We start from the raw sequence: 25,038 nt of genomic DNA on the forward strand, positions 1-25,038 counted from the left end.
TGTAAGACACTAAATCATGGCTTAACGGGGTTTATGGACCTTTCGTTGCGAAGCCGGACACTCAAAAAGATCACAAACGAAACCTCTCACAATCTCTTTCACTCAACCTCTCTCTATTAAAATCTCTCCCAAATCTCTCTCAAAAGTTCCTTTAATTTTTTGTAATCATTCGGGCCATCCCGACCCTTAACTGGGTCAAAAACCACTTGAAACGGGGTAAAAACGGGTAAAATAGGCTTAAGGACCCAAAACTGAAGCTTCAGGACCGAAGTCCCTGTCATAAAGGAAGACGACACACATTTGTCTGTCGTAAACTTACGACTCGCGTGTTTAGGACACGCAATGAGTATCAAGGAAGCCCCTGTCATAAAAGAAGACGACATGCATGTTTGCGTGTCATAATTTTTCCGGTTTTTCGACTACGACTTCGTTTTAACTCCGTTTTTCATTATTTTAACGTGGGATTTTCACCCAAAACTTTATTTTATAAACTAAGGCCCCAAAATATATAAATCTCCAGGGTTTTTATAAAAATGTATTAAAAGAATTGGTGGTTGGACTAATTATTGAGGGAATATTTGCTTTTCCTTATTTTATGACAAAAGCAAGCCACCACCACCTCACTCTATGATCATCCACTCTTTCCCACTACTCCTTGTCTCCTTAGTGGACCTTTACAACCAATCTCCAGCTCTTCCCACGTTCTAAGAGCTGGAGGATTGATCCTCTCTCCTCATCCTCCATAAAAACTCTTTCATTCTACACTTAGCAACCAAGAACACTCTCCAAAATTCTCTCATCTTTTCTCTCAACTTCAAGAACTTCAAGGCTTTCTCCAGGGATTTCTTGCTTCAATTAGTAAGTATCTTCATCATTCACATAATTATTAAACTCCATTCTACTCAAATCATTGATATCTTACACAAGTTCCATCTTATTCGGTGTTAGATTTTCGAATCATCAAGACATCTTCTTAGTGTTCTTGAGTTGAACACTTCCTCTCTCTCACTTTCATCCACTGAAACCACATAAAGTGAGTTCATACCATACATTTACATGTTTTTCTTAAGTTTTAAGGGGGGAATACAAGTAAAATCATCAAGAACACAATTAAACTTTTTCTAACAGATTGCATCAGAAAAGATGGACGTTAATCACGGACTGTTTTGGCTAACTTAAAAATTTTAGTTTTCAAAACTGTTTCAGATGCAAGTAGTTCAAACTCTTAGCTTTAAAATGACTACTTGCACACCTCCAAATGATTTTTCTACAATTAATGGTGATTTTTACAAAACTGCCTGTCATTTCAGAGGCAAACCCCGACCAGTCTGTGATTATGAACATTTTCACCTCTGTTAGAGATCACTAAAAATCATGATAAAATTCACGAACAAACTAGACTCATATTCCAAACTCTCAAAATTTGCGGATTTGGATTTAGAGCTGTGATGATTTTTCTATAAATTTTCTAAGAACGGTAACAGAAACTGTTTTTAACGAAAAGTTGCTGTTAATTTCATTTCATCTTGTAACATGTTGAGCAAGGTGTATATCTTTATGTGACTATATGTTACTGCAATATATGACATTTTATCTTAATATTTAGACACACATCAGTTTACAAATGGATTTGGTCATATAAAATATAAAGAATAACAAGTGATTATAATCAAAGTACAATCGATACATTCAAACATTAAATAAACTATTTTGAATATAGTTTGCATACATTACCACGTACTACCCTTGGTTGATAAACTATAATAGGTATAGTTTATGATACATTACATAACACATACATTTAAAAAGGGTACATTTATACAAAGGATATTTTCATTAAGCAAGGTACGGCCATACGGTACCAAGTTTTCATAACACGAAATTCCGTTAATGACTTTGTGAGACAATTACTTCAAATTACCATTAAGTCCTGTATTGTAACCAGAGTCTCCTTGAGGGAGAGCGTGATACTTGTGTATAGATCTATATTGGGTTTGACAAACCCACACCTAAACTGCATGCAACAGTTAGACCGATAGGTCTGGGGTGACAAATGTCATAACATTTCCGACGCCTGAAGAACGTCGTTTTAGGCAACCTTGGTCATAGTATGGTTATAATAAACTCACATAAAGTATTAACAAACATTGGAATTTACGGGAACTTCATTAAAATTTAACGATTTTATGTCGATTTAAAATTGCATTGTTTTACTATAAATATGACAAATTACTTGTACATTTCGGTCTTTGGGTTTTAAGACTACATTTACACATTAAGGAAAATATTGGATTTTTCTAACACAAATACTACTTTTACAAATGAAAAGCTTATGAACTCACCAACCTTTGTGTTGACACTTTTTCAAACAACTTGTATTCTCAGGAAATCATTAAACAGGTAATCAAGTGCTTTTGAGGATGGGACGCTAAGGCGTCTACTATTTCATATTTTATCAACATATTGTAATTGATTCGTAAACATGTAATTCATACAATGATGTAATATTTTTTCAATTATATATATGTTGGTTGTGTTTGCTTGAATTACTATTACAATTGCTGTTATGATACTATACATGAAGTCCTCCACCCCCGGACGTTTCCGCCATCCTTGGTTTGGGGGTGTGACAGATTGGTATCAGAGCGCAGTTTATAGTGAATTAAGTATATCAAACCACATAAGATATACAAACTATAAACACAATTGGGACTAATAGTCTCTTATTTGTGCATTTTTCAAATAAATATACTTTTAGAAAATAAATGATTCTTTTTATTAAAAAGTATAAATACATGCATACATGCTCACATAGTGTCATAACTACAACAACATAAAATAAAAGAAGAGGAGTTGTACATTATGGGTATGCCTTGGTATATGTAAATCAAGTCTGGGAAGGATATAGCCTGATCAACTATATCTGTCCGGGAATTGACTTGCATATACCGGGGGATGGTCAGGATGGACAACAAATCTAACAAACTCGTCTTACCGCTAGTACGCCTCATTCACGAAGCCGGTCTATAAGGGGGGTATAAGGTTGTTGCCTATAAAATGGCAACTTAATGGGTGTCCACTCTCACCCACCGCTTCCTTGATCGGTGGAGGGTCGTTAGCCGAACGGGTAAGACAAGGACTTATAAATTCTCATTAAAAGTATGATGAATATTATAAAGTAACTAAATGCTTTAAAAACTCAAAACTAAACATTTACAAATACTATAGGAGTATTTTGTGTTACTATAATAAAAATATTTTATACTTTCATTTTACCTCATAACCCAATGTATTGGGTCAATAAAAAGTATAAAATCGTATGTATCGTAAACATACCGGAAAACAACGTAATAATATACTTTATGTATAAAAGATTTCTCTCCCTATAAATACACTTTTACTAAAAGTACATTGGTTTACGACTTATGACAGAACCATGCCGCCAAGAAGAAGACCAAGACCTTCCAGCAACACAGCAACACCTCCTCCGCCGCCGCCTCCACAGTTTGATCCCGTGATGTTCCAGGCTGCAGTAACAGCAGCCGTAGCGGCCGCAATGTCACATATAGGGACCAACGGAGCTGGTGGTTCGGGATCGGAAGCTACACACTCTATCCACGGAGACAGTACGTGGCGTGCAAAAGAGTGTTCATACAAGGACTTCACAAATGGCAAACCCGACAACTTCAATGGAAGCGGGGGAGTCATCACGTTGATGCAATGGTTTGAAAAGACCGAAGTAGTCTTTCAGGTGTGCTCCTGCCCCGAAGCGAGCAAGGTTAAGTTCGCAACCTTAACCTTCACCGGCCGGGCCCTTACTTGGTGGAACTGCCGGGTTAAGTCACTTACTCTCGAAGTGGCTAGCTCCATAACCTGGGCAGAACTAAAAACGTTGATGATGAAGGAGTACTGCCCGAGAGGTGAAATTCAAAAGCTGGAACAAGAACTCTGGAACCTCAGGATGACGGGCTCTGACCTTGAAACCTACACCACCCGATTCAATGAATTGGCTCTCCTCTGCCCAACAATGGTTACTCCGGAGGAGAAAAAGGTGGAGCGATACCTTTGGGGACTGTCTCTCCACGTGCAAAGTAGTGTCCTGGCTTCAAGGCCAACTACTTTTGACAGTGCCAGGGAGCTGGCACAACAACTTGTTGACCACCGAGCCGGTCATAATACTACAACCACCACCACTGATAAATCAAAAGGGGGAAACAACAAAAGGAAGTTCTGGAATGAAAAGAAGAGCCAACCAGCACAGGACCCCGCTAAGAAGCAACAAATTGTTGCTGTCCATGCTGCCACTAATGCTGCCACTACTGCTACCACTCCAGCACCACCGAAGCCATATGCGGGAAAACTACCTAAGTGCAACAAGTGCAACTTTCACCACAATGGTGCTTGTAGGGAGATGCATTGTAACAACTGCGACAGGAAGGGGCACACTGCTCGTTTCTGTAAAGCGCCGGCTCAACCAATCAACCAAGTCGCCAGTACGGGGGCAACCCGGACCTGCTACAACTGTGGAGACGCAGGTCACTTCAAAAGAGACTGCCCCAAAGCACAAGCCCCTAATGCTGGTGGAGTAGGAAGAGTCCTGGCAATAGGACACGGGGAAGCAGTCGAGGATCCCACGGTGGTTACCGGTACGTTTCTCCTCAATAACTCTTATGCATGCGTACTATTCGATAGTGGAGCGGAGAGGAGTTTCGTGAGCCACCAATATAAACATTTACTTGAACAAAATCCCCAATCACTAAAGGATACTTATGTAGTAGAAATGGCAAATGGGAAAGTAGAAAGCACTAGCGATATATACTCAGAATGTAATCTCACTCTAGACAACCATACATTTAAAATTGACCTGATGCCAGTCACCATAAAAAGCTTCGACGTAATCATCGGGATGGATTGGTTAGTTCCTCACCGTGCCGACATTCTATGTTACGAAAGGGCCGTTCGCCTCAATCTACCAAATGACGAAACCCTTCTTATCTATGGTGACAAACCTAGTGCGAATTTACAAATCATCTCATGCATCAAAGCCCAAAAGTATCTCCGGAAGGAGTACCACGCCTTCTTAGCCCACATAGTAGACAAGAAACAAGACGTGAAAGACATCAAGGACATCCCCGAAGTGTGTAACTTCCCAGATGTGTTCCCAGAGGATCTTCCTGGTGTACCACTCGCACGACAAGTCGATTTCAGAATTGACTTAATACCCGGAGCTACCCCCGTAGCCAGAGCTCCATACCGCCTCGCACCATCAGAAATGCAGGAGTTGTCCAGTCAATTAACCGAGCTTTTGAACAAAGGGTTCATCAGACCAAGCTTCTCACCTTGGGGAGCACCAGTCCTTTTTGTAAAGAAGAAGGACGGATCCTTTCGCATGTGCATCGATTATCAGGAACTAAACAAGCTCACCATCAAAAACCGATATCCTCTGCCCCGAATCGACGACCTTTTCGACCAACTCCAAGGAGCAAATTTCTTCTCAAAGATCGACCTAAGGTCAGGCTACCATCAACTACGAGTTCAAGAAGAAGATATTCCCAAAACTGCATTCAGAACTCGCTATGGACACTACGAGTTTGTGGTGATGTCCTTCGGTTTAACAAACGCACCTGCGGTATTCATGGACCTAATGAATAGAGTGTGTCGACCCTACCTAGACAAGTTTGTAATCGTATTCATCGACGATATCTTGATCTACTCGCGAAGCGAGGAGGAGCATCGCCTACATCTACGCCAAGTGCTAGAGACGCTAAGAGCGGAGAAGCTTTATGCTAAGTTCTCTAAGTGTGAATTCTGGATTAGAGAAGTGGATTTCCTTGGACATGTGGTAAGTGAGAAAGGCATACATGTGGATCCCTCCAAGATCAAGGCAATCGAGAATTGGTCAGCACCCAAGACGCCAACCGAAATTCGACAATTCCTTGGGCTTGCTGGCTACTATCGAAGATTTATACAAAACTTCTCCAAGATTGCGAAACCACTCACCACTTTGACGCAGAAAGGTGTGATATTCAAGTGGGAAAATAAACAAGAAACTGCTTTCCAAACGTTAAAACAAGCCCTATGCAGCGCACCGATCTTGTCTCTCCCAGAGGGAACCGAGGACTTCGTAGTGTACTGTGATGCTTCGAATCAAGGCCTCGGATGTGTGCTCATGCAGAGAGGGAAGGTTATCGCGTATGCATCGAGACAGCTTAAGACGCACGAGGTTAATTATACTACGCACGACCTGGAATTAGGAGCAGTGGTATTCGCTTTGAAGATCTGGAGACACTACCTCTACGGCACGAAATGCACTATCTTCACTGATCACAAAAGTCTTCAGCATATCCTCAATCAGAAAGAGCTCAACATGCGACAGAGGAGATGGGTGGAGTTGCTGAATGACTACGAGTGCGAAATTCGTTATCATCCGGGCAAGGCCAATGTAGTGGCCGATGCTCTAAGCAGGAAGGAGTACTCGGGCCGCCGAGTAAAATCCTTAACAATGACAATCCATTCCCACCTGACCATACAAATCAAGGAAGCTCAACTGGAAGCTTTGAAACCAGAAAAGGTGGCAGGAGAGACATTAAGGGGAATGGATAAAAACTTAGAAGTCAAGGAGGATGGAGCACGTTATATCATGAACCGGATTTGGACACCGAAGTTCGGTGGACTCCGAGATGTCGTCATGAATGAAGCACACAAGACTCGATACTCCATCCATCCCGGGTCGGATAAGATGTATCTGGACCTCAAGAAATTATACTGGTGGCCGAACATGAAAGCTGAGATTGCTACCTATGTGAGCAAGTGCCTGACTTGCGCTAAGGTCAAAACCGAATACCAGAAACCATCCGGGCTATTACAACAGCCGGATATACCTGAGTGGAAGTGGGAACGAATAACAATGGACTTCATAACCAAGCTGCCTAAGACATCGGGCGGTCTTGACACAATATGGGTAATTGTAGACAGATTGACCAAATCAGCACACTTTCTTCCAATAAAAGAAACCGACAAGATGGAGAAGCTGACTAGAACGTACATCAGAGAGATTGTACGACTCCATGGTGTGCCGATATCCATTATCTCCGATAGAGATAGTAGATTTACCTCACGGTTTTGGCAGTCTCTACAAAAATCATTGGGAACTAGGCTTGACATGAGTACGGCCTACCACCCACAAACCGACGGACAGAGCGAGCGAACCATTCAAACGTTGGAAGACATGTTAAGAGCTTGTGTGATAGACTTCGGTAAAGCATGGGATACCCATCTACCGCTTATCGAATTCTCCTACAATAACAGCTATCATACTAGCATCAAAGTCGCTCCATTCGAAGCTCTTTACGGTCGCAAATGCAGATCACCCCTGTGTTGGGCTGAGGTGGGGGATACACAGCTAGCTAGAGGGCAAGTCTCTAATAGCACTCTCACCGATCCAGAAATCATCCGCGAAACCACCGAAAAGATCGTACAAATCCGAGCACGACTTAAAGCCTCAAGAGACCGACAGAAAAGCTACGCGGACAAGCGGAGGAAACCCTTGGAATTCCAGGTGGGAGACCGAGTCCTTTTGAAAGTCTCACCCTGGAAAGGCTTGATACGCTTCGGAAAGCGTGGGAAGCTGAATCCAAGATACATAGGACCTTTTGAGATTCTCGCTAGAATCGGCCCCGTAGCTTACAAACTCAATCTACCCCGCGAACTTAGTAATGTGCATCCTACCTTCCACGTCTCGAACTTGAAAAAGTGCCTATCCGATGAGACTCTCATTATTCCACTCGAGGAAATCGAGATCAATGAGAGCCTCAACTTCGTGGAAGAACCTGTGGAGATCATGGACCGGGAAATCAAACGAACGAAACAAAGTCGTATTCCCATCGTGAAGGTACGTTGGAACGCTAAACGAGGACCCGAATTCACCTGGGAACGCGAGGATCAGATGAAACAAAAGTATCCACATCTCTTCCCAAACTCTTGAAATCCCAGTCAAAATGAAAATTTCGGGACGAAATTCCTTCTAACGGGGGGATGATGTGACAACCGTCAAATTTCGGTCAATTCAAAGTCAACAAGTCAAACTGGTCAACTCCAATAACCCTTGTATGCTAGGGTTTACGTTATGTAATCACTATACAATTCGCTATTTTAATGAGAAATCATCATTTGGAAAGTTCATGTGTTTGATTTTCCTTAGCCTTAACAATGCTAAACAACAAACCAAAGCGATAAAACACTATTGCACAATCATCGGGATTGTGTAAGACACTAAATCATGGCTTAACGGGGTTTATGGACCTTTCGTTGCGAAGCCGGACACTCAAAAAGATCACAAACGAAACCTCTCACAATCTCTTTCACTCAACCTCTCTCTATTAAAATCTCTCCCAAATCTCTCTCAAAAGTTCCTTTAATTTTTTGTAATCATTCGGGCCATCCCGACCCTTAACTGGGTCAAAAACCACTTGAAACGGGGTAAAAACGGGTAAAATAGGCTTAAGGACCCAAAACTGAAGCTTCAGGACCGAAGTCCCTGTCATAAAGGAAGACGACACACATTTGTCTGTCGTAAACTTACGACTCGCGTGTTTAGGACACGCAATGAGTATCAAGGAAGCCCCTGTCATAAAAGAAGACGACATGCATGTTTGCGTGTCATAATTTTTCCGGTTTTTCGACTACGACTTCGTTTTAACTCCGTTTTTCATTATTTTAACGTGGGATTTTCACCCAAAACTTTATTTTATAAACTAAGGCCCCAAAATATATAAATCTCCAGGGTTTTTATAAAAATGTATTAAAAGAATTGGTGGTTGGACTAATTATTGAGGGAATATTTGCTTTTCCTTATTTTATGACAAAAGCAAGCCACCACCACCTCACTCTATGATCATCCACTCTTTCCCACTACTCCTTGTCTCCTTAGTGGACCTTTACAACCAATCTCCAGCTCTTCCCACGTTCTAAGAGCTGGAGGATTGATCCTCTCTCCTCATCCTCCATAAAAACTCTTTCATTCTACACTTAGCAACCAAGAACACTCTCCAAAATTCTCTCATCTTTTCTCTCAACTTCAAGAACTTCAAGGCTTTCTCCAGGGATTTCTTGCTTCAATTAGTAAGTATCTTCATCATTCACATAATTATTAAACTCCATTCTACTCAAATCATTGATATCTTACACAAGTTCCATCTTATTCGGTGTTAGATTTTCGAATCATCAAGACATCTTCTTAGTGTTCTTGAGTTGAACACTTCCTCTCTCTCACTTTCATCCATTGAAACCACATAAAGTGAGTTCATACCATACATTTACATGTTTTTCTTAAGTTTTAAGGGGGGAATACAAGTAAAATCATCAAGAACACAATTAAACTTTTTCTAACAGATTGCATCAGAAAAGATGGACGTTAATCACGGACTGTTTTGGCTAACTTAAAAATTTTAGTTTTCAAAACTGTTTCAGATGCAAGTAGTTCAAACTCTTAGCTTTAAAATGACTACTTGCACACCTCCAAATGATTTTTCTACAATTAATGGTGATTTTTACAAAACTGCCTGTCATTTCAGAGGCAAACCCCGACCAGTCTGTGATTATGAACATTTTCACCTCTGTTAGAGATCACTAAAAATCATGATAAAATTCACGAACAAACTAGACTCATATTCCAAACTCTCAAAATTTGCGGATTTGGATTTAGAGCTGTGATGATTTTTCTATAAATTTTCTAAGAACGGTAACAGAAACTGTTTTTAACGAAAAGTTGCTGTTAATTTCATTTCATCTTGTAACATGTTGAGCAAGGTGTATATCTTTATGTGACTATATGTTACTGCAATATATGACATTTTATCTTAATATTTAGACACACATCAGTTTACAAATGGATTTGGTCATATAAAATATAAAGAATAACAAGTGATTATAATCAAAGTACAATCGATACATTCAAACATTAAATAAACTATTTTGAATATAGTTTGCATACATTACCACGTACTACCCTTGGTTGATAAACTATAATAGGTATAGTTTATGATACATTACATAACACATACATTTAAAAAGGGTACATTTATACAAAGGATATTTTCATTAAGCAAGGTACGGCCATACGGTACCAAGTTTTCATAACACGAAATTCCGTTAATGACTTTGTGAGACAATTACTTCAAATTACCATTAAGTCCTGTATTGTAACCAGAGTCTCCTTGAGGGAGAGCGTGATACTTGTGTATAGATCTATATTGGGTTTGACAAACCCACACCTAAACTGCATGCAACAGTTAGACCGATAGGTCTGGGGTGACAAATGTCATAACATTTCCGACGCCTGAAGAACGTCGTTTTAGGCAACCTTGGTCATAGTATGGTTATAATAAACTCACATAAAGTATTAACAAACATTGGAATTTACGGGAACTTCATTAAAATTTAACGATTTTATGTCGATTTAAAATTGCATTGTTTTACTATAAATATGACAAATTACTTGTACATTTCGGTCTTTGGGTTTTAAGACTACATTTACACATTAAGGAAAATATTGGATTTTTCTAACACAAATACTACTTTTACAAATGAAAAGCTTATGAACTCACCAACCTTTGTGTTGACACTTTTTCAAACAACTTGTATTCTCAGGAAATCATTAAACAGGTAATCAAGTGCTTTTGAGGATGGGACGCTAAGGCGTCTACTATTTCATATTTTATCAACATATTGTAATTGATTCGTAAACATGTAATTCATACAATGATGTAATATTTTTTCAATTATATATATGTTGGTTGTGTTTGCTTGAATTACTATTACAATTGCTGTTATGATACTATACATGAAGTCCTCCACCCCCGGACGTTTCCGCCATCCTTGGTTTGGGGGTGTGACAAGTTCTCCTACAACAATAGTTACCATGCCAGCATTGATCGTCCACCATTTGAGATGTTGTATGAGAGAAGGTGCAGGAGTACGGTTTGTTGGGGCGAGGTTGGTCATCGGGTCATGGGAAGCACCGAAGTGGTGCTTAAGACCACAAAGTTGATTATGTAGGTGTGCGACAGGTTGCAGGTCGCGCAGAGTCGACAGATGAGTTATGTTGATCGACGTCGTTCGGACCTTGAGTTTCAGGTGGGGGACTTGGTGCTGCTGAATGTGTCACCTTAGAAAGGTGTCATCCGGTTACGGAAGCGGGGCAAGCTGGGCCACCGGTTTATTGGACCTTTCAGGATCACGTCCTGAGTGGGCAGGAGTTGCATACCGACTGGATTAGCCTGAGGAGCTCAGTCAGATCCATAACACTTTCCACGTGTCCCAGTTGCGGAAGTGTGTAGACGATGATTCAACAATGATTTCGTTGGATGATATTCATGTGGATGAGCGTCTGAATTACGTGGAGAGGCCGATTGCGATTCTCCACAGAAAAACTAAGACTCTGTGTAATAAGGTGGTGAATATGTTAAATGTGCAATGGCAACACCGAAAGGGATCTGAGTGGACATGGAAGCCGGAGAGCGAGATGAGGAAGCACTACCCAGAATTATTTAGGGGTCGGACTTCGAGGACGAATTCTGATTCTAGTGGGGGATAGTTGTAACACTCGGATCATGAAGGTATTTATTTATTGAATTTCTGTTTTGGTTGAAGGTCATGACGTGAACATGATGGTCACGTCGTGAATGTCCATTGACTTGTTGACCTGTGGTTTTGACTCTCACGACATGTGACTTTGAATGCTCACGGCGTGAGATTGGCTTGATGATCAAACCCTAATATTTTGGGTATTTAATGGAAATTGAGGGCTAGGGTTGCCCATCCTTAGCCTCGTGCACTCTTTTGCCTCCTGAAAACCCTAATCTGGACCCTCTTGAAGTCCTTAGTCATTTTTTAGATATTTGAATCATTCTTTGGTGGTTTTTGACTCTTTGAAGTGAAAGGAGACCTTGGTTGAGCAACCTCTTGGCATTTTGGCTTCTACCTTGCAATCTCTTGGAGCTTTTGGGCCATTGTAAGTCTTAAAGCTTGGACCTTTTTACCTCTTGCATGCTAGATCTAAGTTCTAAGCTCCTTTTTGCATGTTTGTTTTGGATTGAATGTCCGGGATCCATAAAATTGGCAACTATATGGATCATTGAGTCATTCTCTATGACATAGTCTTTGGATCTGAGTTTTGGTATAGTTTGAGACTCCAAGCATGAGTTTATTTCTCATTTTTCTCACTCTTGGCCAAGTAAGAGTTTGAGTCATGCATTGTACATGCATGACTGAAAAGCTACAATTTTTATCATCCTTTGGGTAAGGGAAGACCCTCTGGAAAGTCCCAAGTTATGGCTGTAAGGATTGAGAGCTTAATGCTCAAAGTTGGTCAGTGCAGATCTCACGACGTGAGGATTAAGGCTTTCACGTCGTGAGGATACTAGCCATCCCGACTATTTTGTCCAGATTAGGTTACGACGTGACTCAAGGTGAAGTCGCAACATGATAAGGATTGGAATCATCTTGATGGGCTGAGTTGACCCGCTGAGTCGGGGCTGGGTCGAGTTGGTGCTCACGACATGACCATGAGTTGGTCACGACGTAAGGACCAGCTGATGGAGTTTGGAACGTTGACTTTGGGCCTTGGGTTGTTGAACATTAGTGGGCCTTAGAATTTTATTAGTGGACCCTAAGTTGCATGAGTTGGGCCTTATGGGCATTGGGGGTCATTATTTTGTTATTGGGCCAAATTTGGGTAGGCCCATTAGGGGAATGATAAAATGGACTTTTATCCTAGGACTTTGGGTTGGGATTTAGACCCACGGTTATGGTTTATAACCTAACTTTGATTAGGGTTATCTGTTATGTTAGTGTGAGATTTTCCAGTTCTATACCCGAGCAACTAGTTACTTATCAGCTGACTGATGTGAGTTTTCTCACTGTATCAATGGGTCGAAGGCACCAAAACCGGCCCATTATTTGTGATATAAAGATACTAGCTATGTTTGTGAAATGTGCATGAAATACCATGATGTGACCCTTGATAATTGTATGAAGGACCATGATGTGGCCCTGACAAACTGTATGAAAAACCGGGACCTTGCCCCTGACACTTGTACGGAAGACCGAAATTTGACCCCCGGCAAGAAAATACTTGTAAGACTATGATTTGACCCATAACACTAACTTATTTATGTTTGGTATAAAAAAAATACACCCTGGTATTGTGAATTGTTAGGTATACTAATAGCATTTATTCATCTTACTGCCAGTTGACTGTTTTCAATTTGTTTTAATTATAATTTTGACTGTATTCCTTGTATTTGTGTCTAAGAAAGTCAAATTACCAATTTTATCTTTTTATTATTTGGATTTGGATCCACTTAGTCGTCAAAGTTAAGTAAAGTCAACGCGTCATGTTAGATTCCTTCTACTTGACATTATGTTTTCTTTACGTGGGTTCATTGTTTTCTCAAAACTTGGGCCAATTTCAACTATTGAATGAATTCCACATATAAAAAAGAAAGGCAGCGTATGTTTGTTATTCCAAAAGTATATTTTAGACCCCTCTTTGTATTTGCCAATATTAGTTTTATATGTGGTCGGTAAAGTTAATTAAAAGCTATAAATTTTATTTGTATATAAGTGTTTGTTAAAAATAATTGAAAACTTTTAAAACAAGTAAAATCATATAAATTTATTTATCTAAAACATATCATTGATTTACAATAAAGGTTAATCGTGTCAATTTGCAAAGTTATAAATGAGTTTTTTTTGTTAAACACTACTTGAAGTAACTTTGAATTTGAAACTTTTTTGTTTTAGTTATAAGTTCCTACTGCCGAACGAGATTTTTTTTTTCAATTTTTTTTCTTAAAAACTTAAAAGTAGAAACGCATAAAAGCTGCATGTCGAAAATGAAACACGCACAATATTACATGATATGAATTTGTTAGCCGATAATAAGAATTATAGAACTTCTCATTTAAAAAAAATCAATAATTTTATGTATAAACAAGATAAAAATTAAAACCAAACGTATAATCTTTGTAACATCCTGTTTCAGATCGTTCTGTGAATTAAGGCTCGCGGGCCGTAATTTGGGTATGAGAAGGTTTTGAGATTTTAAAGAAGAAAGGTTTAGACCCTTTTGGATGTGCGTAAGGTAGGTTGTGTAATTAAAGAGTTCGGTTTGTGCTTTAGAGCCCTAAGGTATCGGTAAAGGCGTTGGTTCGGGCCTTTCATGAATTTTGGATCCGAGTTCGAGTGGGTTTCAGGAAAAATAAAGTGCTAGAAGCGTAGGGCTTCTCGTTAGCTTTCTGTGGATATAAAGTTCGTTGGAAACGGACTTATAACGAAGAAGTTATGGCAGTTTGAAGTTTTGGCAAGTTTGGCCCTTGGTTGAATAAGTTGGCTGATTGGTCCCTTGTGCAGTGCTAGGGAATGCGTGGGTGGGCCAGGTACGCCCAACGTACCTGATGGTACGCCCCGCATAATGGTTAGAGTGTCAAACCTTACTTTTTAGGGGTTGGGCACTATATAAACATCATTATAACCTCAAGACTCTCCCACTTATCACCCTCCTTTTTCCTTAAACCCTAATTTCGAACCCTAGCCTCATTCAATAGTGTTGTGAGCTCATTGTGTGTATCTTTGGTGGGTTTTGGTGATTATTCAAGAAGTGGAAGCTTGATGCAAGGTGGTGAATCAAGGGAATGCTTATGGATCTGGACTCTCTTCTTCATCTCCAACTCATTAGAGGTATAAAGCTCTAACCTTGCTCATTTGAACCTTAGATCTATCATTATATGAGTTTTGGTCCCATCTTGGTCTCATGGGTGAGATCTAGTGGTTTGGCACCACTCTAGGAGCTTTGAGTTGCTACTCTTAGTATTTCTGAGGTTATTAGCTCATAAAGATGCTTGCTTGATGCTTAAGGATGGACCATGCATGTGTTAAGGTGGTTTTTATGGGTCTTAAAGGATTAATTTGCATTGTTGGGCCTCATTAAGACATGAAAACTGATAAAGTCGCCAACTTTATCAGTTAATGGCTTATTTCAAAGGTTTCATGAGGTGTTGGGGCCAAGTGCTTATGGGATTAAGTCGTGAATCAAGTTTGAATAAGTTGCGTCTACGCCCACGTAATTGTTAGTACGCCCCGTGTACTGAGGGATTTGGTAGTACGCCCAACGTAAATGGCCCAGTGCCATTTTGGGCTCGTTTGGCATTTTGGGACCTTGGGTTTTCGTTATGGGTTTAGGCTTTGAGAGTTGGACTTCTTGATCTGAGGATTTTCTTTTGGAATTGGACTCCCCTTTGGTCTTGATCATGGGTATTCCTTGTTGGGCCTTAGTGGGCCCAATGGATTTGGGTCATTAGTGGGTCGGGTTAGTTGGGCCGCCTTTGGGCCGAGTGTTGGGGTTTAGCCTTGTTTAGTTATTGATTATGGTGTTGGGTTGTTTGGCTCAGTTCGGGAGTCGGTTCGCAGCAGCAGCGGTAGTGTAGGATTATTCGCGTAGCGTTTAAGGTGAGTCTTCTCACTATACTTACATGTATGGTAATTTATGTATGACCGGAGGGTCTTATTCGTGTTATTAACCAGAGGGTCTTAATTCGTGTTATTGACCGGAGGGTCTTATTTTCATCGTTGACCGAACTCCGAAGGGTCTTATTTGTTTATACTGAGATATGTGTTATTATGCATTCTGTCTTTGTGACTTATGTTGCTGTATTATTCTGTGTATATATTGAGTTATGACCGGGGCGTCCATACCGAGGTGTGAGACCGGAGGGTCTTCACTGAGACACATGACCGAAGGGTCCTCATCGAGATATAGCCATGAGAGGCTAATTATTTATGTATGTGGTATTTTGGGGAACTCACTAAGCTTCGTGCTTACATTGTTGATTTAAATGTGTTTCAGGTACTTTTGTAGATTCCGAGAAGGCGGAGGCATGATTGTACACATTCGTCGGCTTATGATGTCTTGTGGATTTTGGGATACTCTACTATTGTTTTGATAATGATTTAAAATTTTGTGATGACTTGGATTTATGAATAATGTTTGGTGAATTAAAAATGAAAAATTTGTTTGAAATTCGAAGTGTTACAATTTGGTATCAGAGCCTTGGTTTGAGGGATTCAGACACTCCCTCGGGTATGTCTGGACTCAAACTGAGGAGTTGATAACTTTTCAAAAGGAATAATTTTTCATCACACGATTTTCCAAGGAAATTAAAAGGTTTTGAAAGCAGGTCTGAAGCAGTGTGTACAATCAGCCAGAGCCAGAGCGGTGATTTCCCAAAATACCCTTACTTGATTATGTGTTGCAGCGAGTTGTTATTATGAGCTGATAGAATTGCATGCTAGATTAGGGCTAGGGATCTGCTCAGTATTGCATGCTAGTGTGCCGGCTTAGGAGAGATGCCTTTATGCCTGTTATGTCAGTTGGTAGTGTTGCATGCTTATGATTCGTGATCTCCACGAGTTGTGAGGTAAGGTTGCATGAGTTCGATGATGCATTTTGTGATATGGTTAGAGTAGTTGGTGTTGTATGCTAGTGTGGTTTCACGTGTTGGTTTGGATAGTCTGTTTAGGTTATGTGCTGGTAGAGGTTGCTTGATGCCTGAATGTTGCTTACTTTGTGCTTTTAGAGACTTCCATTAATATCGACTAACTATTAATCGAATATGTTAGGTTGCATGTCACAGGGATTAGATAATTTTAGAAGGTTAGATTTATCCATATTGCGTAGCTCTTGTTTGAGTCTAACCGTTGTAGGGTGGGATCTTGTAGTCGAAGAATTATCTAGTGCATGTAGCATGTAATTGTATCCGAGAAGTGGTTAGTAGGTATCAAAGGGAGTTCCTTTCGCAGCTGATGGCTAAAAGAAGAGTGAAGGGAATCCTAGGAGAGCCTAGGGAGTATTTTCAGTCCGATGAGTACGCTGTTTAGCGGTGAGTATTCACTGAAGAGCGGGTATGTGGAAATTGGATTGGTTGATAGTGGAGTTGAGTAGCTACTTAGAAAATCTGGAGAGATTCTCGTGGAAAGTATGGATAAATGTGGAAGGTAGTATTGGGCCCATACTACTAAAAGCAGATGATCCAACCTCGAATCGAGGAGAATTCCAGGGGTTCTAAGTAGCAGGTTGAGGGTAGATATCATGTTTTGGGTGCCAAGAATTCATTGTAGAGTGTGTTTCCGTCCTTACCGGTTATCCGACTGTAGTTTTTCAGACTGAGAATGGTGATTGATGGGCCCAAGGGCCATGTCGGTCGGGTTTGAATGGAGTAGGCCTTGTGAGAAAGTTGAATTTTGGTCTCGAAGGATTTGATCGGTGAGGTGCCAGGTTGAATCGCAGGACTCAAAAAGAAAGTGGAAGTGATGAGCTGTTTGAGGATTTGCAGTCTGAGTTGAGTGATCGGCCGATGGTTTATGATGTCATTTTCTATGAAGAGGATTATATTATTCCAGTTTTTTCATTTTGGAAGGAAGAGAGAGCGAGCTTCGAATTTCAGAATTGGGAGGTATACCACGTGGGGTACCATATAGTTGCGGTATTGCACCAAAGGGTTCTTGTGGTACGACTACCTTGAGGTAATTCCTGCCGTAAGAGAGTCATTCAGTGGGGACTATGAAAGATGAGGACAGGGATATACCTGACATGAGTATAGTAAGGCGTATTCTAGAAACTGTTTCAGGTGATCAGGAGGAGTGTATCGGAAATGACAACCCTCATTGTCTATGCTAAGTATCGTCTGTGAGAGTGAGGTCTCCTGTTTCTATGTCGATTCTTACGATGGGGTGTTGGTTGAAGATTTAGAGAATGAAGTGTGCGATATTCCATTTATTCCCAAATAAAGAGTCAGTGCTATTTTAGGACTATCGAAATATCTGCTTGTGCAACTGTATGAGATTCTTGGTGATTGGAGGCAGTCACGTTGGGAAGTTTCTGAAATCTCCATCTAAGATTCGGAATGTCTGGATTTGACTGGTCTTTATCTGGAAGGTCATCGTGTGTTGTATGGTATGCTCCAAGAGTCGGATATGGTATATCTGGTGAGCCAGTTTGAAGTTTGGTCTATTTTGAATGCCAATTGATGGTAGTTCGAACCCTAAGTGAGGGAGAACTGGGTATTCTGTTAGAAGGATCATCGATCTGTTCGAGTTGCGACTTCAGAAGATTGGGGTATAGGGATATGCGGTCTGGGTATATGAGATTTGGGTCTAGATGGGTCAAGGTGACGTGCAGAACGAGATGATGCATGTTTTATGTGCTCAGGAACGAACAAGTGTCTTCATGGCATATAGTCGTTGGTCAGGGAGCTCGTTATGGTCAATGTTTCCTTCGTGTTCGCCAATGTTCGGATTATGAGGCGGTTGGGGGTTGTCGTCAACACATTTTTTTCAATAGTTGATTATTATCTGCTCTTCATTTATAAGTTGGAATACTTCGAAGGTTTCGGGTTGTATAAGTAGAAGATTAGTGGTCGTGACAAGCTATCGTCAAATTTTGTGATGGTGTATCCTGGCTTCCGAGTATGCTGCCTAATTTGCGGGATTGTAGAGTCATTGTAAGACTCGGGTTTGTTTTGGTAGTAAGTGGAGCATTGAATCGACTATCTACCTATCCTAATTGTGGGTCTATCAGTTCTTTGTCATTAGATAGGGTTGTCCACAGATATGGGATTGTATTAAGGGAAGGAGCTTGGATGCGACAATCTTCGTCGAGAGAAGTAAAGTGCTTAATGTGGTTTGGGAGGGGCACCTATTAATGTTTGGTCATGGGGTGTTAATTCAGTTAACTCGGTATGGTGGTGGTTTGGTAATGAGATTGTGGGATGGTTCAGTAATCTAGCAGTTTCGAGGTTGTAAGAGAATGGATGAATACCAAAGGGGGTAAACACTTGGGACTGTCGGGAGATAGCTCCAAGTGCGATCCATTTTAGGGTTCGTGCCCATATCAGAATTTGAATCGGTATATTTGGAAAGGACACCATAGTTCCTTGCGGTCGGAAAGAATCCAAGATAAGTGTGGTTGTGAGTAAGTAGCAAGTTTCAGCTGGGCCAGCGGGGCCTTGACCGGTTGATCGGTTCCATGGGGATTACGGTTCGGGATCTCTCGTAGTGTAAGTTAGATAGTCTGAGAACTCTTGGTCTAATGCCTGTTTGTGATGTTCTTGTATGATTGTTCGCTCTCAGGTGGATCATCTGTTCGACCATCTATCTGACCCCTGACTATATGCAGCATCATGACTGTCGTGGAAAGACTGTGGGGTAAGACCATGGCAAGTTTGGGAGTGTTGTAAGACTTTGGGGTGTCGTAGCATTCACTAGTCAGTGTGGGAGTGTTGTAAGACTGCAGGTGCCGTAGCATTCACTAGTCAGTGTGGAAGTGCTGTAAGACTGCAGGGTAGCAGTAGCATCCACTAGGTTGGTAAGCGGTTGAGGGAGTGTGTGAAGTCTACAACCTGGCTCGTAGCATTTTCTATGATGATTTGGATCATCGTAGAAATGGGTGTTGGATTGTGGAAGAGCCACAATGTTCTTGGTTTTTGGATAGATCATAGGCCAATGTGGGGGCCGGAGGTGATGTGTGACTAAAGATCGGTTTGTAGTAATCGCTTGGAGTGAAGCGAACTTAGTGATTGTGTGTACAGTCTGATTGGTTGAGATAGCTCTATTGGATTGAACGGTTGTTGGAGTCGTTTTGGCGGATGGGTTAGAGCAGCCTTTTTCGGTTCAACTTTTGGGTAGGGAGTCGATCTTGTATTCGGGGTTGGTGTTAAGCATTGGAAAGTAAATGGGGCTTATGTTTGCGGATATCAGTGGATAGTTTCGGTTGGGCATGGTCGTTCAGTTCAGGGTTCGGAGCCGAATCATCCTGGGTTTGGTATTGGAATGATTCTGGCTGTCGAGAGGCCAGACATAGTGTAGAGTTTCAGCTTCCAGACGAATCGGCATGTTATTCTTTTGATGACTAAGGGCAGAGTATTAAGGTTCATTCTTCAGATGGGTTTTGATAGCAATATCGGTGGGTGGTCTTCGGTGCGAGATGACCTCTCTGTTTCTTTTGGGTTCCAGTCGACAGGTGTGGCAGAAGAAGTCGAAGAGAACGATTTCGAGGACGAAATCTAATATAAGTGGGGGAAAATTATAACATCCTGTTTCAGTTCACTCTGTGAATTAAGGCTTGTAGGACGTAATTTGGGTATGAGAAGGTTTTGAGGTTTTAAAGAAAAAAGTTTTAGACCCTTTTGGATGTGCGTAAGGTAGGTTGTGTGATTAAAGAGTTCGGTTTGTGCTTTAGAGCCCTAAGGTATCAGTAAAGGCGTTGGTTCGGGCCTTTCATGAATTTTGGATCCAAGTTAGAGTGGGTTTCAGGGAAAATAAAGTTACTAGAAGCGTAGGGCTTCTCGTTACCTTTCCGTGTATATAAAGTTCGTTGGAAACGGACTTATAATGAAGAAGTTATGGCAGTTTGAAGTTTTGGCAAGTTTGGCCCTTGGTGGAATAAGTTGGTTGATTGGTCCCTTGTGCAGCGCTAGGGAACGCGTGGGTGGGCCAGGTACGCCCAACGTACTTGATGGTACGCCCCGAGTAATGGTCAGAGTGCCAAACCTTACTTTTTAGGGTTTGGCCACTATATTAGCCATTATAACCTTAAGACTCTCCCATTTATCAACCTCCTTTGTCCTTAAACCCTAATTTCGAACCCTAGCCTCCTCCAAGAGTGTTGTGAGCTCATTGTGTGTATTTTCGGTTGGTTTTGGTGATTATTCAAGATGTGGAAGCTTGATGCAAGGTGGTGAATCAAGGAAATTCTTATGGATCTAGACTCTCTTCTTCATCTCCAGCTCAGTAGAGGTATAAAGCTCTAACCTTGCTCATTTGAAGCTTAGATCTATCATTATATGAGTTTTGGTCACATTTTGGTCTCATGGGTGAGATCTAGTGGGTTGGCACCACTCCAGGAGCTTTGAGTTGCTACTCTTAGTATTTCTAAGGTTATTATCTCATAAAGATGCTTGCTTGATGCTTAAGGATGGACCATGCATGTGTTAAGGTGGTTTTTATGGGTCTTAAAGGATTAATTTGCATTGTTGGGCCTCATTAAGACATGCAAACTGATAAAGTCACCAACTTTATCAATTAAGGGCTTATTTCGAAGGTTTCATGAGGTCTTGGGGCCAAGTGCTAAGGGATTAAGTCGTGGATCAAGTTTGGATAATTTGCGTCTACGCCCAACATAATTTTTAGTACGCTCCGCGTACTGAGGGATTTGGTAGTACGCCCAACATACCTGTGGGTACGCCCAACGTAAATGGCCCAGTGCCATTTTGGGCTCGTTTGGCATTTTTCGACCTTGGTTTTTTTTAGGGTTTAGGCTTTGAGAGTTGGACTTCTTGATCTGAGGATTTGCTTTTGAAATTGGACTCCCCTTTGGTCGTGATCATGGGTATTCATTGTTGGGCCTTTGTGGGCCCAATGGACTTAGGCCATTAGTGGTCCGAGTTAGTTGGGCCGCCTTTGGGCCGAGTGCTGGGGTTTAGCCTTGTTTAGTTATTGATTATGGTGTTGGGTTGTTTGGCTTAGTTCGAGAGTCGGTTCGCAGCAGCAGCTTGAACCCCTAAATCGACAAACTTCATCATGCTGCTTCCCGTACGTGCTGCACTGACCTCGACCCTGTTGGCCTCTCACTCGCTGATCAAAAGTCTTGGGTCTCTTCGCAGGACCCCCAACTATCTGCACCTGCTTTGGTTTCCTCAAACCGAGGTGCTCCAAATAAATCTCCCGCTCTCGGTCTCTAGCTATCATCTCCTCCAAAGTTCGACAAGATGAAAAGCTGAAAAAATCCCTTATGCCATCTCGCAACATATCATGGTACCTTGTCTTCTTCATCTCCTCATTTGTGGCATAATGCGAAACTAAAAGAGCCCTCTCCTTAAACGTGGCGGTGATTTCTGCCACAGTCTCAGTCGTCTGGTGAAGGACCTGAAAGTCCCCTGCCAACAGTTTCACCACGATAGCTGGTGCAACTCTACCCTAAACCAGGTCACAAATTCCTCTCGAGTCATCGTATTAAGGGCATTGCCTCCCAAAGTGAAGTCCACTTCCTCCCACCAATCTTGGGCTTTGTTTTCAGAAGACAAGAAACAATCTAACATTCGACCACTCGGGTTAGAAGATCGACCGAAAAGCGTTCACCATGTCTGCGAAACACCTCCCACTAGCAATGGGGTCCTTCTCCCCAAAGAACTTGGGAGCTCCACAAGCACGAAACTTGCGGAAGGAAAGAGTGCAAGCCCCCACAATAGCCAAAATCTCTATGCGTAACGTGCCCAGGCACCCATCAAAAATCTCCATAATCCCTTTCTCGACCGAACCAAGGATCATAGGAGTGTGCTCCAAAATGTTGTGGGTGATCTCCTACAAGATGAAGTCCCACGTCTGCTCATCCATTGGTTCAAAGCCAGCACCTGAGCTTGAACCAGAGCCTGAACCTCCTCTACGAGTTCTCATCATCATACTAAAAAAATCATACAATAATCAGAACATTCTCAAAAAATCCTCTTCCCACGGGCTTCCTAGATTCTCCGTGACTCCCCTCGATTCGAGTATTGATCCTGTGCTTTTAGTAGTACGGGCCCAATACTACCTTTCACACCTACCCATACTTTCATCAAGAGTTATCCTGAATCCTCCAAGTCACCCTCTCAAATCGGTACTCCAAGTACCTCCTAAACAGCGCAACCCAACCCGCTAAAGCACTTCCTAGGCCCGCCTAGGTTCCCGACCTCACCCTGCCATCAGCTGCTGAAAAACTCCCAATAATGTCAGTTAACCACTTCATGAATACATTCTCATGTAACAAAGCTTAGAAAATCCTTCGAGTAAAAGACTCAACCTTACAACGGTTGGACTTAGGCAAGAGCTGCGTAATAGAGTCAAATTCATCACTCTGAGATTATTTTACCTTTGCAACATGTGGCTTAACATATTCACTTAATAGTTAACTCACATCAGTAAGAGTTCCACAAAGCACAAAGCAAGCATCATTTGTATAGTAACACTCAAAGCCATTAAACAAAAAAGGGCATCCCACTGTCAATTGCTACTACCATGCTAGGAACTTCTACTTTCACTTTCGGTTGCCTTATGCATGCAAATTATACACAATCCAGAATCAAATAGACTATCGAATAAAAGATTATACCCTAGGACCACAACCAGCTAAGGAACATGAAATAAGGCCAAATCAATCAATCTAGGGCTATATGATCCTAACCGTATACAATTATTAAAGCATACACTTAGCAATTAGTGTTACCAATACATATTCCCAATCATAGCATCCAATGCATCCTAAGCTACAAGGCATCACATATCAGTCCGATCTATCATGCAATTCCTGAAAGTATCTCTAGCCTTATCCTAGCATGTGAACATTCATATCATATATCATATCTGTTGGGTTTTGAGCATTCTAACACTCCTATGGTGTACATGCAACCCTATATACCTAGGATCTATGTTTTCACTGTTATACATGCAAATATCAATTTTCCAAGGTATCATCCTAACTAGCATATTATGGAGTATATACAATATGAAATATAGTTGAATGACATACCTTTTCTTGTAGCTTGATTCCTTGTGCCTTTAAAGAGCTTAGTGCCCCAAGTGTTGCACCTCAAATGGTTCACACAATACCACCAACAATTGGAATAACTTGAGAGAAGATCATATTGCACCTCATGAAATCGGCTAGCCCTCCTTGCCAAGACTCTAGGTCACATTTCATGAACTATGAGGCTTCTTATATAGTGTGCACATTAGGGTTACACCATGTAACTCATGACTTTCTACATTCTTCATGATCCATGGGTTTTAACCTCCATGGAGTATCCATGGGTCACCACATGGGTTTAGCCTAACATGAAGAACTATGGATCATAAGCCCACTTTATAAGAATGAATGATTTACCAAATCAGTCCCCATTTATTTAATTAGTCTCTTTTGATCACAAAAATAATTCCAAGCTAATTCTTGATCAATACTAATTAAATAATATGATTTCATATTAATATATTAGAACTTATAATATATTAATAAATCATAAATATCCTCTTCTCACAAAAGTCTATCTAAATTGTTCCGATGCCATGCAACCCAAATGGACCATGCTACTCTCGGGTCAAGTACATACCAATAATAGTTATGGGCTTAAACACCTAATCCAACAGTCTCCCACTTGGATAAGTCTAATAACTATTATTGCAAGCATTACTCCAACCCGACTAGCAATCATAGCTCTTAAAAGCCACTGTCGAACTCTGATCTAGTCAATGACGTGCCCATTAGATAAGGGATCATATATTCCTCCCTTCTACATATCATATGCACATGAGACATGGATTATAATCATTCCCTCTGTCCATCTGTTATTTCCCAATTTTCGATTTATAACGACCGACTAATTGAACAAATCAAATCAGTCAGGCTTGGCCAATCACTTAGGGTGTCATCACTAAATCATCGAGGGGCCCACATATATCGCTTTTATCCACATGGGGTAAAAGGAATGGATAAACTTCGACCTAAATGCTCGCTTGTACTTACTCAACAAATTACACACAATGATATGTTTTATAACAACCAAGTTACTGGTGCGTTTACATATGTCAATGTGTAACCGACTTGCAACTACAACTCACATGTCTCTGTTTGAAGAATATAAGATATTATCGTCTCATGATCACTCGTGATAAAATCCATGAAGTGATTCAAATGAGCACTCATGAACACTGTAGCCACTTTGTCCTAGACAAACTACATACTCATTCATGACAGTCTTGCCTCAATACCTACTTCCAAAGTATGATCGATTGTGGATGGTTTGAATAACCAAGTTATTCGGGAAGTCAAAACATGAAAAGTGAAACACAAGAGTAATACTAATCCTATATGGCCCAAAAACTTTTGATTCATATTGATTACTCATTATTCATTGTATAATATTTCGAATAATCAACTTGATACTTGAATTAACA

General features: G+C 40.9%; 1 protein-coding gene across 2 annotated transcripts; it reads left to right on the forward strand.

The window, feature by feature from the left end:
- Window positions 1-505: 505 nt before the first annotated feature.
- Window positions 506-10,808, forward strand: LOC145161258 (uncharacterized). Of its 2 annotated transcripts, XM_079080758.1 has the most exons (4): window positions 506-858; window positions 949-1,033; window positions 3,433-4,646; window positions 10,648-10,808. In XM_079080758.1, exons 3-4 carry the CDS (start codon window positions 3,437-3,439, stop codon window positions 10,656-10,658), a joined length of 1,221 nt encoding a protein of 406 aa, XP_078936884.1. In that variant the 5' UTR covers window positions 506-858; window positions 949-1,033; window positions 3,433-3,436; the 3' UTR covers window positions 10,659-10,808. The 2 variants fall into 2 exon arrangements, 1 of the variants encoding a protein (XP_078936884.1); XR_013738414.1 differs by lacking the exons at window positions 3,433-4,646; window positions 10,648-10,808 and adding an exon at window positions 2,386-2,546 and having other exon boundaries at window positions 584-858.
- Window positions 10,809-25,038: the final 14,230 nt, after the last annotated feature.

Source organism: Lactuca virosa, chromosome 2 (assembly GCF_052849685.1).
Source record: "Lactuca virosa cultivar CGN04683 chromosome 2, Lactuca_virosa_CGN04683_v6, whole genome shotgun sequence".
Lineage (NCBI taxonomy): Eukaryota > Viridiplantae > Streptophyta > Magnoliopsida > Asterales > Asteraceae > Lactuca > Lactuca virosa.

What these genes read in the sequence shown, in the direction of transcription:
- LOC145161258 (XM_079080758.1), top strand. Translation starts at nt 3,437, where the DNA reads ATGCCGCCAAGAAGAAGACCAAGACCTTCCAGCAACACAGCAACACCT.